The sequence below is a fragment of the Prionailurus viverrinus genome, chromosome B2 (genome assembly GCF_022837055.1).
Source record: "Prionailurus viverrinus isolate Anna chromosome B2, UM_Priviv_1.0, whole genome shotgun sequence".
Lineage (NCBI taxonomy): Eukaryota > Metazoa > Chordata > Mammalia > Carnivora > Felidae > Prionailurus > Prionailurus viverrinus.
In genome coordinates, this window is record NC_062565.1 from 54,879,266 (window position 1) to 54,897,258 (window position 17,993).

Below are 17,993 nucleotides of genomic sequence, written 5' to 3' on the forward strand. Positions count from 1 at the left end.
TGATTTGCTGGGAATCGTGGATAGTGCTGTCTACCGTGTGGATGCTGATTTCAGGAGCTAGCACAGGTTCTACGCGAGTGCGGTAGCTAGCTGCTTATGGTCTAAAGAACCCAGTTTCTGGGTCACCTGGGTGGCTCAGTTGGTTAAGCATCCGACTTTGGCTCAGGTCATGATCTCACAGTGTGTGGGTTCGAGCCCCATGCTGGGCTTTGTGCTGATAGCTCAGAACCTGCGGCCTGCTTCGGATTCTGTGCGTCCCTCTCTCTCTGCTCCTCCCCCACTAGTGCTCTGTCTCTGTCTGTCTCTCTCTCTGTCTCTCTCTCTCTGTCAAAAATAAATAAACATTAAAAAAACAAAAAAAAGATCCTGGTTTCCTCAGAAGTATAGTGACAAAGTTGGACCACATGCCTGCAGACTTTCTCTTGTGTTTTGTACCTTTGAATCTATGTGGTATTTATTGGCATTAAAAGGAGAATTGTTAGGGGCACCTGAATGGCTCTGTTGTTTAAACATCTGACTCTGGATTTTGGTTCAAGTCATGATCTCACAGTTTGTTGTATCAAGCCCTGCATTGGGCTCTGTGCTGACAGCACTGAGCCTGCTTGGGATTCTCTCTCTCCCTGTCTCTCACCCCTCCCCCTCCCCCCACTTGTGTGCATGCATGCACACATGCTGTCACTCTCTCTTAAAATAAAACATTTAAAAAATTTTTAAAAGGAGAGTTATTAGATGGCCGAATCCCTTATTTTTTGTACTTACATATAGTGCAAAATGCTAGATATACTCAGTGATACTGACCGTTAAAATGACATTTTTTTAAGAATCTGTAATCTTGGGGCACCTGGGTGGCTCAGTCAGTTAAGCATCTGACTTTGGCTCAGGTCATGAACTCATGGTTTGTGGGTTCGGCCAGCGTTGGGGTCTGCACTGGCCGTGCAGAGCTTTCTTGGGATTCTCTCTCTGCCCCTCCCCTGCTCCAGTGCTCTCCCTCTTTCAAAATAAATAAATGTTAAAAAAAAAAAAAAAAGAATCAGTAATCTGTTATACTTGTCTAAAAACCACACAAGCCTTGCATTAGTTAATTCAGTTTAGTAGATGCATTCTTAATAATGAAAGGACATTCTGACAGCTCACCCCAACCTCTCACTAGTAATAAAAAATAAAGTATATGTTATGCCAACTTTTTTTTATGGTTCCCATGAAACATCCCCACCTCAAACAGCCCATTTAGCCATCACAGATATAAACTGTGATAGATCTTCCTTCTCTTTCATTGTTACATGTCAAGGACATTGCTGTATTTTTTTAAATTAAAAACAACAAACAAAATGTGCAAACCAAAGCCTATTTAAACTAGACAATTATTCATTTCATGTTATAGAGAAAAGTTTTTAATGTTGAAAATCTTACGATAGTGTATTGCTTTTTTGTAAGGCTGACAGTTGTGATTCAGTTTTGATTTAGATTTAGTTTTGCTCAAAGGATGAATTTGAAAAGCTTTAACCATGAGATGTAGATACGGATATATTTGCATGGAATTATACACTTGGAAGTTTTTGGATTTGTGACACATTAATATTTATTAAATATCTGTTATGCCAGTGCTGGGGATGCAGTGCCCCTCATAGTCCAGGTAATGAACTCATAGCTACTTGGGCTCAGAAAGAAATTTCAGAAGAAATGATGGAGCCAGCAGTCCCTAAAATGAGGTTTATGTTCTGTCAGCAAAAGGTCAGCAGATGGCTTTAAAGAGCTTTGGAAAGAGCTTTATAACCTCATCTGCTTACCATGAAGAGATACATGCTCTTTTTGAAAATGCTAATTGTTTTAAAAGTTGAAAGCAAAAACCTTTGGAAGATTCAAAATCTTTCTTGAAATAATTTTACTCAGAGCATTGACCAGTGATTGAGGAATTATTCTTGTCAGTGATTAAGACGTTTGAAAATAAGTTGTAGGGAATGGGAAGGGGTGAGATGGGAGTCAAATCATTAAGTATATGTGTTCCAGAAACTGGAGCTATGGCAGATTTCTACCTGATATGCTCCCGTTGTGTCCTGTGCAATTGACAGAAACTGTATACAGGCATATCTTGTTTTATTGTGCTTTGCAGATACTGCGTTTTTTGTTTTTTTTTTAATAAATTGAAGGTTTGTGGCAACCTTGCATTGAGCCAGTCTATCGGTGCCATTTTTCAAATTACATTAGCTCACTTTGTCTCTATGTTACTTTTTGGCAATTCTGCCAGTATTTCAAACATTTTCATTATCATTATATTTGTTATGATGATCTATGATTGGTGATATTTGATGGTACCATTGTAATTGTTTTGGGGCACCACAAGTTGTGCCCACAGAAGATAGTAAACTTAATTGATAAACGTTTTCTGTGTTGTGTTTGATCAACCACCCATTCCCCTGTCTCTCTCTCCCCTTGGACCTTCCTGTTCCCTGAGACGTGTAACAATCTTGAAGTTAGGCCAGTTAATAATTCTAAAATGGTCTCTAAGTGTTCAGATGAGACAAGTGTTCACTTGTCTCTCACTTTAAAGAAATACGCTTTGTGAGGAGGGCATGTTAAAAACTGAGATGGGCTAAAGCTAGGTCTCTTGTACCAGTCAAGTTGTGAATACAAAGGAAAAGTTCTCAAAGGAAATTAAAGGTGCTACTCCAGTGAACACATGAATGATAAAAGCAAAACAGCCTTATTGCTGTATGGAGAAAGTTTTTATGATCTGGATAGAAGACTGAATCAGCCATAACATTCCCTTAGGCCAAAGCTAATCCAGAGCAAAGCTCTAACTCTCTTTAATTCTGTGAAGGCTGACAGAGGTGAGGAAGCTGCAGAAGAAAAGTTTGAAGCTCCCAGAGGTTGTTTTATGGGGTTCAAGGAACTATGCTGTCTCTATAGAATCAAAATGCAAAATGAAACAGCAGGTGCTGATGTAGAAGCTGCAGCAAGTTATCCAGAAGATCTAGCCAAGATAACTAATGAAGGTGGCTCCGCTAAACAACGGATTTCCGACGTAGATGAAACAGTCTTATATTGGAAAAAGATGCCATCTAGGACTTTCATAGCTAGAGAGGAGAAGTCAGTGTCAGGCTTCAAAGCTTCCAAGGACAGGCTAACTCTTTTATTAGGCCTTAAGGCAACTGGTGGCTTTAAGGTGAAGCCAATGCTCTTTCTTTATCATTTTGAAAATTCTAGGACTCTTTAGAATTATGCTACATCTACTCTCCTTGTGCTCTATAAATGGAACAACAAAGCCTGAGTGATGGCTCATTTGTATACAGCATGGTTTACTGAATATTTTAAGTCCACTGTTGAGACCTCCTGCTCAGAAAAAAAGATTCCTTTCAAAATATTGCTGCTCATTGACAATGCTCACCCAAGAGCTCTGACGGAGATATAGAACAAGATTAATGTTTTCATGCCTGCCAATACAATATATAAGGAGTAACTTCAACATTCAAGTCTTATTAATTAAGAAATGTATTTTGTGACATTGTAGCTGCCATACATAGTGATTCCTCTGATGGTTCTGGGAAAGTAAATTGAAAACCCAGACAGGATTCAACATTCTAGATGCCATTAAGAACATTTGTGATTCATGGGAAGAGGTCAAAATATCAACATTAATAGGAATTTGGGAGGAGTTGATTCCAACCCTCATGGATGACTTCAGGGGTTCAAGACTTCAGTGGAGGAAGTAGCTGCAGATGTGTTGGAAATAGCAGGAGAACTAGACTTAGAAGTGGAGCCTGAAGACGCGCTTGAATTGCTGCAAGCTCATGATCAAACTTGAACAAACGAGGAGCTACTTCTTATGGATGAGCACAGAAAGTGGTTTCTTGAAATGGAATGTACTGGTAAAGATGCTGTGAAGATGGTTGAAATGACAACATAGGATTTAGAACATGACATAAACTTAGTTGAGGAAGCAGCGGCAGGGTTTTAGACGATTGACCCTAGAACTTCTGTGGATATAATGCCATCAAACAGCATTGTGTGCTACAGAGAAATCATTCCTGAAAGGAAGAGTTAATGGTTGTGGCAGACTTCTCTTTTATTTTAAGAAATTGCCACAGCCACCTCATCCTTCAGCAGACACTACCCTGGATCAGGCAGCTGCCATCTACATTAAGGCAAGACCCTCTACCAGCAAAAAGATTATGACTTGCTGAAAGCTCAGAGGACGATTAGTATTTTTTAGCAGTAAAGTACTTCTAAAGTAAGTACATTTTTTTTAGACGTAATGCCATGCATACTTAATAGGCTACAATATAGTGTAAATATAACTTTTATGTGCACTGGGAAACCAGACAATCTACTTGATTCACTTTTTTTGCAATATTTGCTTTATTATGTTGGTCTGGAATGGAACCTGCAGTATCTCTGAAGTGTGCTTGTCGTCAGTCACACTCATCCTGTGCCCAGTGTTTCAGCAGTGTGGCTCAACAGGACATTTTAGAATGTCTAATGAAAGAGCAGGTGTAATAACTTCAGCCTAATGAGGGGAATGGTTAACTTTCATTTTGAAAATTTCAATTTGGCCTTTGTGTGGAGAATAAATTAGGGAAGAGGCAAGAGTGGAAGCACAAACAACAGTGAGTGGAGATGTATTAATAGTTTAGGAAAAAGTAAATGAAGGCTAAGATTATGATAGCATTGAGTTGAGAAGTATTCTCTGTATGGAATGAACAATATATTTTGAAATATATTGCAGTTACTGGAGTGTTTTTGTTTGCGTTCATTTAGAAAAGACAGTTTGATTAGAAAGCATGCTATGTAGATTGACAGAAGTAACTGAAAAAGCCCAGTCTGTCTTCTCCATCTGTTTTCAGAAAATTCACTTTTGAAATATCTAGATAAATTTTCTTTTTTGAGCATAACTCTGGTTCTGAGCCATGCAGTCTCTTAGATGATATTTTATTAAGGGATTTGACACTAGCAGATATCGTGTGTATTAAAGTGTTATGTTTATAAAATTTTGGCTCTTTTTAAGTTAATATATTTTGAGAGAGAGCGAGTACACACTTGGAGAGGAGCAGAAAAAGAGAATCTCAAGCAGGCTCCACACTCTCAGTGCAGAGCCCAATGTGGGGCTTGAACTCACAAACCGTGAGATCATGACCTGAGCTGAAGTCAAGAATGGGATGCGGGGTGCCTGGGTGGCTTAGTCGGTTAAGCGTTCGATTTCGGCTCTGGTCATAATCTCGTGGTTCATGAGTTTGAGCCTTGCCATCAGGCTCTCTACTGTGTTTTTTTAAATGAAAAAACAAAAACAAAAAAAGAGTTGGATGCTTAGCTGACTGAGCCATTCAGGTGCCCCAAAAGTGTTTTGTTTATAAAACCTTATAAAACATACAACATTTTATGTCATGAAGTATAGATTTAACATTTCTTAGAGATACTGAGAGTCTTTTGACTATGCTAAATTTGCAGCAGACTGTCTCACTTTATTTTAAATTAGTTGATGACTGTTGACTTGTGTTAACTCTTGTCCCAAAGTGGGAATGTCTCTCCATTTTATTAATTAGATGATTTAATTAGAATGACTTCACATGTGGCATTTTGGTCAACATTTTTTCCCCACAAGCATAGTATATATTAGATGTTTTAAAAGTGATTTTATTTTACTTGTATAATACTAAAAATTAGGTGTTATGAGTTAAATGTGTTTTGTTTTTAGAACATTTTAATTAATGTATGAAATAATTAGAAAGGATACCCTGTATAAAAGCAAAGGCTATCTTTCAGTTTGTCGTTTGCCTTAAGGAAGGTTCTGTTTTGTGAACTGTCAAATAATTCACTGGTACATTTCAAGATCTATATTGACATAATAGGATCTAGAAGAAATCTTTTACATTTGTTTTGGTGTTTTATTAAGGTTACTTCAGGCTCTCTGGTTGCTTTGGATGAATGTTTTTACTTTGGGGAAGTTAAATTCTTATAGTGTAAGAGGGCTTTCTTTTAAGAACAGAAAAGAATGAGAGATACATAGAGATATAACTAATATTGCAATAAAGTATAGCAGAGGCTCACATTTTCATGATAAACTTTCAACCTGAGGTATAATATTTAACAATAAGGCTTTGAATCTTACATTTTCTTTTCTAGATTAGTTTGGTGTCAGTTGTCAATATTAAATACTTTTGAGTTGCTTTTGTGTGTTTAAAAGATATTCTTGGTTTCTTATAGTAATGTGGTTCTCAGAATGAAGGAGTACATGGTAGAGAGAGAGAGAGAGAGAGAGAGAGTGTGTGTGTGTGTGTGTGTGTGTGTGTGTGTGTGTGTGTGTGTAACCAATTCTGCATGTAACCAATTTCACAGTGGCTTAGCTATAAATGAAAGTTCCTCTCCCCAGTTTCTTCATCATCCCACGATTCAGTGCTACAAAGTTGGTTGCTATAAATTTAGAAGTTTTTCCATTTTTATTTACAAAGATAATGTATGTATATTTTTTAATTTTTTAATGTTTGTTTATTTTTGAGAGAGAGATAGAGCGCAAGTGGGGCAGGGGCAGAGAGAGAGGGAGACACAGAATCCGAAGCAGGCTGCAGGCTCTGAGCTGTCAGTGCAGAGCCCAATGCAGGGCTCATACTCATGAACCACAAGATCACAACCCGAGCCAAAGTCAGACGCTTAACTGACTGAGCCACCCAGGTGCACCTACAAATCTAATATTTTTATAATTAGAAGTTTTCTCATGAACTCATGAAAAGATGTTCTCAAGATACTCTTCTCTTATTCTTTGCTTTACCTCCTTTTTCTTTACTTCTAAACTCAGTGACCTACCCTGCAAAACTTAGGGCCATGTAGTTAGCTTTACTCACATGTGTCAGCTTTCTGTGCAATTCTTTAATTTAAAAAAGAAAAAAATTGTGCTTACATTTTAAGTACCCCCTCTCCCCGTTTTGCATTTAGTGTTCAGATGTGTTCAGTAATTGATCTTTGCCGTTTTTACTAACCCTGTTCTCTGCTTTTAGTTAACAGCCAGGTCCTTGCCTGCTGTGCAGTCAGATGAGAGACTTCAGCCTCTGCTTAACCATCTCAGGTAATAAGATGACATAACCCTTCTTATGCTTATGATTGCAAGTGCATCAAAGTGGGCAAAGTGTATTAAAGTGATTAAAACCCCTTCAGTTACTAAAAACTTAACAGTTTTTGTTCTTAGCTTTAATTCTGTGATGCAAGTTGAAGTTCTTAATATATTACACTTGCTACCCTTGACTTTGGGGTCTGTTCGAAGCTTTTTAATTCCATGAAAGTATGTAGAACTAGTTGATAAGTTGAAGTTAAAACAAGCAGAGGTGACTAACTACAGAAAGATCTCAAAGGAATGAGCTATTTACATGCAAAGTGAAAGCATACTTCTGGGACCTGCACAATTTTATTGGGGATAGATGAAATAGGTAGGATTTGTTTTCTAAATACAAGAATAATATATTCTCATTATTTTTTAAAAAATTAGAAAGTATAGGAAAGGGAAAGGAAAAACCCATCATTACCACTCAGAAGTAATACTTCCTTCTGTGCTGTTTTGGAACCTAGTGTTGAAATTATACTTTAAGTTTGCTGGGTTTTTTTCATTTTAAAATAAATGCAAGACTTTTCTGTTATTAGCCTCTCTTCAAAAACATTATTTTTAGTGATTGCATGGTATTTTATTGTATGACTGTACCGTAGTTTATTCATCCTTTTGGGGGCATTTAGATCATTTCCAGTTCTTTTCACTAGTGTAAAAAATGCCATATGTTAATCTTTGTCTGTATTTTTTATCATTTTTCTTAGCATAGGTTCTCAGAAGTGCAATTACTTTGCCAAGGCATATGAACCATTTTAAAGATTTAAGTATATGTATTTTCAAAAAACCTTATCCTGCTTATATTTTTATATTATACAAGATCGCCCATTTTACTGTACCCTGAAGAAGAGAGGACAACTAAAACCATTGCTAATTTAATAGTTAATCACAGAGGATACTATTGTGACCAAGTACATTTCATTGATTCTTAGTAAGAATGATCCTAAAACATTTTATTATCCATTTTCATTTTGGAGTGGAATTAACTATTTGTATATTTGTTCATGTGTTGTTAGAATCTCCTGATTTTATTTGATCTTACGTATTTTAGATGTAAAGGATATTACTATCCTTGGTTAACAGGATAATCTGAGGTGTATTTGTTACTACATTTTTTTCTTGAAAGTTTTTGAAAATGGTGCATTATCCATCATACCTATGTTTTCAAGTTTTATGTAGGCAAACATCTTATAGTTTCTTTTTATTCTTTTTTTTTTCTTTTTGAGTGTGTCCAAGGGACCTAAATATAGAGGGACAAAGTTTTTATAAAATGGCTATATATCACTGTGCTATCTTAGATTGTGTGGAATTCACATGTTGACAGCACATGCTTCCCCTTCCCTTCCAACAATAGAAACAAAACATGTCATGAATTACAAAGTAAGTTTGAGGGCCAATTTCCTGTTGCTTGCACTGGTTACCAGAATTGCCAGTTCTCTTCAGTTAACCTGTTTTGAGAGAGTTTGGTTCTTGAATTTAATGGCAATAACATATCAACTATGGCTCAGCCCGCTTCTGTTTTAAACAACCTGTTTGTATGTGACTTCTTTCCTCCCTGCCTCCCACACTTCCCAAGTTCATTCAACAACCCTGAATCACCCTAATTTATTCCATTTTGATCTCTGTTTGTCTCTTCACAACCTATTTCTCTTTCAAGATTTTACTCCTCTTTCTGTTGCTTCTAACAGACAAAAGGCAAAATGTTCAAATCAGAAGTAAAGCTTAAGAAGTAAAAGAAAAATAGGAAATGCTTTCAGTAAATCCAAGTAGTACATATTGGTGAATTAAACGCTTGTCCTAATTGACATATTTGTCTTATGTATAAATGTGTATATTAATGTCTTTGGGATTTACCTTTGCACAGAGCTCAGTTAGACAGAATTCATTGAGAATGAAAGGAGATCAGGATCCTGCTGTTGTATCAAACAGCACAAAGTATGGCTTTACAAGATTTCTTTCTCAATTTTTATGTGTTTTGAATCTCAGTTGCTTATTTGTCAGGGTTTGAAAACTGATATGGTATCCATTAATCACACAACATTCTGGAAAATATGTTTCAAGAAGTCTGTCTGATTGTTGTTTTAAAAAATACAATTCTATAATTATTTAGTTAGAATTACATTGTTTTCTGCCAAAGGCCAGGGCAAGAGTAGATAAAATGTCATCATAAAAGTAGATGAGAAATGTCAAAAACAGTGGATTTCTGAGCTAAAGAATGAGTAACAATTTGAAAATGATACTGATCCAAGCATTTGCTAATTGTGCCTTTGAATTGTAACATGTAAAGTAGATTTGGCTTTAATATTTTAAGGAGTCAGATCAAACAGATTAATAGTGACCAGAGCAATGTTAATCTGGGCCCCACTTCATATTTTGACTTACCTGATCCTAGGATGGATGTTATTGAGAGTGGGCAACTCAGTAGATAGGATGTAAATAAACTTTGGGCACATGCTTGAAGTGTGAGAATGGATAAAAAGGTAGTTATAGAAAATTGGTCCTACATCCCATCTAATCCCCCCTCCCCACCTTTTTAATCGAAGTATCGTTGAAGCATAATGTTGCCTTAGTTTTAGGTGTACAACATTATGCTTCAACAAGTTTATCTGTTACGCTGTGCTCACCACAAGTGTAGCTACCAACTTTTTATTCTTTTAAAACTTAGAATGTTACTTCTCATTCAGAAACTTAGATGGATATTAATTTCTACTATCTGTTAGTGCTCTTTATTTTTCTTCACTCCTTTTCACTTCTTTCTCTTTCCCACCTCTCTTACTCTTCTCTCTGGTAACTTTTCCTTCCCAGAGACACGTTTTTTAACCTCTGTATAATTGTTTTGTTGTTGAGGATGGTTCAGACTAACATTTCATTGGATTGACTAGCATGAATACTGTACACAGTTTTTGCATTTCCTAGAGCACTGTTAGTGAATCATGTTTGAGTTGCTTCCCCAACCTCCCTCTCCTGCCCATCCAAATCTCTTGATTTTGTCTCCTGAGTATCTCTATTGTTGTAGTAACTTCTTCTATATTTTCCTTGTTGCCCTGTTTGCCCTCTAAAATATTTCACACGATTGCCAGAATTATATTATTCCTTGGCTTAAAATCATTCTCTGTCTCCCCAATTTCACTGCAAAGGAAGTCTGAACTTCTTGAGTGGCATGTGAGGTCCTTCTAGAAGGGCCTGCTGTGTCTCTTTGGATGCTTTTAGTACTGGTCCCCTAACTTCTAGTGCCACCAAATGCCTGAAGTTCCTCTAATACAGCTTGCTGTTGTCGACCTCTCTGCCCTTGAGAATATCTTTCCATCTGCCTGGAATGTTCTCCCCTTCCTTCCTTTCAGTAACTTAACTAATTTTTGCTTGTCCTTTAAGACTTAGCTCATGTTACCTCATCTGATAAGTTTTCCCTGACTATTTAGTTCCCAGGCCACTCCCCCCAGTTTGAATCTGATGTTTTTTATATGTGTTTTCATAATATCCCCATGGCTACTTGTGTATTACAGAACTTACAATGTGGTAATCATTTGTTTACTTTCTGATGACTCCATTATAGTATGGGCTGCTTGAGAGCTTGTAAGGTGACTTTCAAATTTGTATTTCCAGTGCTGGGACAGTATATGACACATGATAGGTGTTCATTATGTGTTTCATTGAATGAATGAATGCATATTATAACAGCAATATTCTGTTTGTTTCCTGCATGATGTTTTTGTAATTTGTAAGTCATATTGCCACATTTTTTCGGGTATAAAACCTGGTTCAGAAGATATAAACCTAAACGTCTGAATCTCACCTTATTTAATGCTTGATTCTATGCAATAATGATGGGTTCTTCTTCCTCCACCTCAGTATGGTAATTGTCAACTAGAATTTAGATTAACTACTGACACATCTCTTCAAGTCCTTGAAACTTGCACAAACTGTACATTCGTTTAGGCCTTTCATTCTCAGCAGAGTTCATTCAGGACTGGTTGCTAGGCAACGAGGGCTAGATGCTACATGTAATATGCACCAACTGATGTTTCTTTTTTATCATTATTAAATGAAATGGCTTCTCATTTTATTACCATGTCAGAGACGTCTGTATGTAGGGTGGCAGCTGATGTGCATAGTTTGACACTTTCTCTTGTACAAAGAAAGTAACCTTGTGATATGCATTTCAAGCATATTGAATTGTCTTTTTTGGGTGTCTAAATGTAATGTTTTTCTTTTTACCTTTCTTTTGCTTAGTTCAAAATAGGAAATAATGCTATTTGATTTGAAAGGTTCTAATGATAATCTTGTTACAAAATAGTAATCATCATTGATTTGCATGACCTGTATAGTTTAGATGTTACCTAGGGGGGATAGACGTTAGGAGGTTGAGATTGAGATCATTATTAGGTCTAATTTTGTTTAGTGCCTCTAATGATCAAAGAAGAATGATGAATTGCATTTTAATTAAATTTGTCAATAAAACTAATTTGGGAGATGATACAAATACCTATAAAAATTAAAGTAGCACTACAGAGAAATTCTCAAATCCTTTTTACAGGACTTAGACACTCAAAAGAGAATTAGTTTAACACTTCGCCAACCTACTAATCTAGGATATTGCTTAACAATATATATTATTCTGAGGATGTTGAAGTGATGTGTCCATTTTTTTTAGTTTAACCTAGTTCTCTAGTTAAAAGTTAAATTAAGCATAGAGAAACATTTTGCTTCAATGTCTTATGGAAATACAAGCTTATTTTTATTCATTTGTAGTGTCCATCCATTCATCAGCAACCGAGTGCCTGTTATAAGCTTGGAATAAAAACATAAGACCCATTTTCTGTTCGCAAGGAGTTTAAAGTTTTGACTTCATTTGAGAGGCACTTAAACATGGCACAAAATTTGTAAACATCTCTAATAGAATTAAACACAAAATACATAATTTTATTATTTTAACTGTGTTTCTCATGGAATTATTTCCTTAAATAGTAGAGTCGTGACTTGTTTTGGATTCTGTACTTCCTACACAGTAGTGGCTCCCAGTGGGTACTCACATTGGACTGAACTTTACTCTCACTTGAGAGCTGATGTTGTCACTAATGAAGAAGGAGCATAGAGGAAGACAAGGGGATTAGGGAATGAATATGGTCGCTGAGATTATAGGTTTGGTAGTTTAAGACATTTTAAACTTCAGGTGCCTGTGGAGCTCTGGGGCAAATGTTTAGTAAGTGGCTAAATACAGACCACAGTTTAAGAGTGAGGTTTACACCACAGAGAGACTCATTTGCTAATCATCACTGTTTAGGTGGTGGGTAAAATCAGGGCAATGGTTGATATCACTCAGGGAGAGAGTATAAAGTGACAAGGGAACATGGCCCTGGATAAAACTCATATGTAGAACATCAGTGTTTAAGTGACTTGCAATGGGCAGTGATGAAGATAGGAGGTGAATTGAAAAAGAAACCAGCGAAAAGTAATGAGGAATCTTGAATGAAACAGGAACACAAGGGATAACGGGATCAAAGATGCTAAGGGAAAGATTTCAAAAAGGAATGGTAAACATTGTCAGATGCCATAGAAAAGTCAGTTGAGAATTATATAATGTCAGTTGGATTAGGCATGTGGGAGTCACTGGTGGCTTAGCTACAACACTGTAGTGGTGCAGATGTCATTCTGATTCCTGTGGAGAGTCCAGAAGTAAATGAGAAATTATGCTGTGGAAGTACAAGGGAGTGTAGCCTACTCTTGGCAGAGCAAGGAAAAAAGTAGACAATATCCATGAGTTTCATAGTTGGAGAAAGTTGTATTTTTCCTTAAGATTGGAAAGGTGAATATGTACAGGTTAAGGGGGAAATGAAGTCTGTGGAACTAAGAGAAAATAATTGAAGGGGCGAGTTTTTAGAAGAGGTAGGAGGAGATGGGACCAAGAAATCACACTGGCTGGAGTTCACAAAGTACTTTTTATAGTTCTTATTCAGACCATCTCATCCCATAAGACCAATTCATGGCAGATGGTCCTTTATCATTATCCTTTTTTTTTAATTTTTAAGATTTTATTTTTAAGTAATCTCTACACCCAATATAGGGCTCAAACTCACAACCCTGAGATCAAGAGTTGTACGCTCCACCAACTGATTCAGCCAGGCGTCCCTCATTATTCCTGTTTTAAAGTTTGGTTGGTGATAGAACCTCAAGATGTTCACTATTAAGGAAACCTGATTTTGCTAATGAAAAGTACTACATTTCCCTTCTCAAAAGAAATGAATGAATGAATGATTTCATAAGACTTTACTATTTTTTCAAAAGTGATACCAAGAACTCCTCAATTGGAAGAAATAAAATTGCTTAGACTTAAAAAAAGTTAAATTTCCAAATGCCAGAGAGAATTTGCGTAAATTCTCTATCTGTAAAGAACCTATCATTAGATGTGTCATCTAATGGGTCTCATCTCATCGTGACTTTGCTGTCATCCTCACACCACTGCATTTTCTAGGGTGAATTGTATAATGTACTGATTTTTAAATTTGGAGATATATAAAGGTCTTGGACTATGTTCTTGTGAATGTAGAAGTTTATCGTAAATAAATATCTTTGCTAACCTAATTATATTACCCATGGGATTATACTTATAAAATGGTATTAGATTATCAAGAGCATATTAAAGATGATTTTTATTATGTCACTTAAAAACAAGTAAGTATGAACAGGTGAGACTAAAGAGGGAAACTTTCAGCTCACGTGAGAACTTTAGTTGTGTGAATTTTTTTTTCCTTAGAAATAATGCCTTTCCCCACAGTGTATGTATCCTCTTTTACCCTTCCACCTCAAGACTTGAAATGAATGGGGGCAGATTATAATTATTTTTTTTAACATTTTATTTATTTTTAAATTTTTTAATGTTTATTTTTGAGACAGAGAGAGACAGAGCATGAGCAGGGAAGGGGCAGAGAGAGAGGGAGTCATAGACTCTGAAGCAGGCTCCAGGCTCTGAGCTGTCAGCACAGAGCCAGATGTGGGGCTCAAACTCACAAGCAGTGATATCATGACCTGAGCTGAAGTCGGACACTTAACTGACTGAGCCCCCCAGGTGCCCCAATAATCTAGGTGCCCTAGATTATTAATTAGTAATCTAATTAATAGATTAATAGCTGCTCTTAAGTAATGCTTTGCCTTTCATTAAAGAACAACTAATTAAAAAACATGTATTTATTATACTGTTTCTCCTAAATTTGTTAGCATATTTGAGCTCAACAATGAAATCGAAATCAAATAAAGATAAAATAAACCAGCAAAGTAGCATATAGCCTATAGTAAGTACTTGGACTGCATCACATGGATTAACTTGTAATGCATCCTGAATTTGTAAACACATGCTTATATTAACCCTTTATTTTAAAATCATTTAAAATAATGAGCATCTTCCTTCAGTTGGTATTATTACAGACTGCTCTTGTAAATTTTTTTTCTAATGCAGTACATTTGGTTAATATGTACACTTTTGTTTTTTTGAGAGAGTGCATGTGTGTGCTCATGGGGGGAGGGGCAGAGAGGGATAGAGAGAGAATCCCAAGCAGGCTCCACACCCAGCGCAGAACCTGACATGGGGCTCATCTGTCGACCTTGAGATCATGACTTGAGCTGAAATCAAGAGTCAGACAGTTAACTCACTGAGCCACCCAGGTGCCCCAGTATGTACACATTTTTATTTATTTCTCTAAAGCTCTTGCTGTCATAGATTTTATATCAGAAATGCAATCTCTGTAAGAGACTTTTCCCAGTGTACATCATGGTGCAGTTCTTGGTGTTTTCTTTTTGAGTTCATTCTCATTTTGAAATCAGAAAATTGTGTGGGCATTCATGTGCTAGAAAAAGGTTTAGTGGATAGGGACTTCCACCAATTGAGGACTGAAATGAAAGCCTCATTAATGTGGTCCACATGCTTCAGTTGTTTGTCAACCCTCTCTTACCCCAGTTCTAGCCTCCAGCAGTGCTTTGAACTATGTATTTCCTTTCCTGCATGCAACAACAACAAGCTTTTACAGCTCAGTGACTATTGTGAGGGTGTTCTAGGTGCCTTGTAAGATACTAATAAATTAAAAACAATGTATTCTTTTCTATTATTTATTGTCCTTGGAATATTTTCATTTCTGTATGGAACATGTTCATGCCTTCTTAGAAATGCACAAAAAGTATTTAAAATCAGCTTGTTGTGTTAAAGGCACTATAAAGGATATTCTGACTATATACAAAGGAACTAATAGATGTGATCCCTTAAAAATGTATATTCTAACAAGGAAAGAAGACCATTTTATGCACACACACACGCCCCTATACAGTGCTTCTCCCCCACACCCCCCCCCCCACCAAAGCTGTACTAGAATAATTGCTACAGCTTAATCAAGTAGAGTAAATAGACATAGGAAATCTTATTTGTGAGAGGTGATATCTTATGTGGATTATGTTACAAGTTTAATGCCGTTTAAATTGTTTCTGATAAAATATAGGGGCCACTGAGGGGCTCAGTCAGTTAAGCATCTGGCTCTTGATTTCGGCTCGCATCATGATCTCTGGGTTCGTGAGATCGAGCCCCACATTGGGCTCTGCGCTGACAGCGTGGAGCCTGCTTGGGATTTTCTCTCTCCCTCTCTCACTGCTCCTCTCCAGTACACACCTGTGTGCTTTCTCTCTCTTTGTCAAAACAAATAAACATTCAAAAAAATTTGTAGGCACAATATATAAAATTTGGCCAAATACAAGAAATGAACCCTGTGTTACTTAATAAAACCACTGCCAAGCCTTTGTTGTAATCTCTATGTATAATTTTATGTAATTATAATTAAAGTGGTTAAAGTTAAACATTCTTTCTTATAATATGTCATAACTAAGTATAAAATTTATTTCCATGAGTCTAATTTTAAGTGAGTCTGTAATGCTCAATTGAAGATAGATCTATTTTTACTTAATTGTTCCCATTTTATTGGGTATTTTCTTTTTTTGTTTTGGTTGAATAAATCTGTGAAAAATATTTTTTTAATGTTAGCAGTTTGGGAGCACTTGGGTCGCTCAGTCACTTAAGTGTCTGACTTCAGCTCAGGTCAAGATCTCATGGTTTGATTTTGAACCCCGTATCAGGCTCTATGTTGACAGTGCGGAGCCTGCTTGGGATTCTCTTTCTCTCCCTCTCCCTCTCTTTACCCCTCCCCTACTCACGTACTCTCTCAAAATAAATAAACTTAAAAAAAAATGTTAGCAGTTTTTTTATGGCCAGGTGAAGTAAACTGGGGAGAAGAAATGCCACGATGATTTTATGAGGAATGAATTGTAATGTAGATGTTTTCTAGCCGAGGGAGCTAAGAACAAAGAGCAGCAGCAAACTAGGTGGTGTATAGGTTTGAAGATACAAGGAATTCATTATTCTAAAAGTGTCGTGTTGTCCAGGTGAGAGAAAGTGGCAGAGTTCTTAAGTTAACCACTGACTTGAAAAAGTTCACGAAGCTGAATTTTAAACCTTATGCATCTAGATTGGAACCTTCTGTTGTAGCCATGTCAAATTACCACAAGTTTAGTAGATTAAAACAATACTCATTTACTGTCATACAGTTGTATAGATTGGAAATCCTACATGTGTCTCATTGAACTAAAATCAAGACGTCAGCAAGGCTCCGGTCCTTACTGGAGGCTCTGGGGAAGAATATGCTTCCTTCCGAGGTTCCCGTTTCTTTGTGGGCTGTCACCCAGGGTCCTGTCTTTGCCCCTAGAGGCTGCCCACATTCCTTAGGCTGTGTAGGAGCTCCTGGAGGTCTCTTTCTGGTGCTTGCATGTGGATTTTAACGCAGAGCCAGCAACCACTCATCAAGCCCTTTTTATGCCTTCAGACCTCTCTAATGTCTTCTGCATCTTTCTGCTTCTATCCTGAGAAAGTTTTCTGCTTTTACCACCTCGTGTGATTAGATTGGCCTACATAAATATGCAGGATAGTCTCCCCATCTCAAGGTCCTTAAGCTAAATTTCATCTGTACAGTCTCTTTTGCCATGTAACCTAACATATTCATGGGTTCCCAGGATTAGAGTGTGAACATCTTTGGAAGGGCATTGATTTGCCTGTTACAATGAGGAAGTTGTTTAGGGTGTTGAAAACAGCTTTTGCATCACCTTTCATCAGTTGTACAAGTAAGCCACCACTCTTAATATATATAGAATACTAAATTTCCCTGGGGTTTTTTTAGATAGGTTAATTCACTTTGCTAGCTTAACATGTTTTAAAGTTGAAAAAAGTTAACAAATGATTTATAGAAACATGAATATATGTAAAATAAAAATATATTTATGGAAACATAAATTAGTTACTGATTTTCTTTTTAAGGATATAGAAAGAAAATAGGAAAATCTTTCCTGTCTTTTTGACTGGCTATGTAGTCATGCCAAATATGTACCTTTGTAAATATTAGACTTTGTAATCAGGTTGTGCATAGTGGCTGTGACTTGCAGAGGAACTTTGGTATGAGAGCTGTTTGGTAATAAATGGTTAGAAACCTTTTAGCATTCTAGGAGTTTTATTATCATTTAACATATTTTAAGGGAAATATTTTAAGGGAAATTCTACTCAGCGCAAGGCATGGTGCTCAGTTCTAGGGATACATATTTGCATCTGCTCTTATAGGGCTTAATCTGGATCAGAAAATAAAGAATTTTAACTAAAGTAATTACACTAAATCATAATGATTGTTAGCATTGTAGAGGTACATGATTCCATGGGAATATACAGTGTCATGGAAACACTGAAGGCTTGTGTAGTATTCTTGTAGCTTATCTGTAACTAGAGGTTTAAGTTTCTGTTAGCCTTCTTACTCCAAAGTTTTCTTAGGGATCTCTGGATTGTGGAAGCTGGTAGTCTAACTGAGAAGCAAAATTTATGATTGCTTATGCTTTTCAA

The 17,993-nt window shown here is 36.6% G+C and overlaps 1 protein-coding gene across 2 annotated transcripts in view; it reads left to right on the forward strand.

Moving 5' to 3' along the window:
* The window catches only part of PRIM2 (DNA primase subunit 2), a 350,775-nt gene that overhangs the window by 173,138 nt on the left and 159,644 nt on the right, over positions 1 to 17,993 (forward strand). For both annotated transcript variants that reach the window (XM_047860694.1, XM_047860693.1), the window contains exon 8: positions 6,987 to 7,054. In XM_047860694.1, the coding sequence (XP_047716650.1) occupies positions 6,987 to 7,054 (68 nt within the window). The remainder of the gene's footprint in view (positions 1 to 6,986; positions 7,055 to 17,993) is intronic.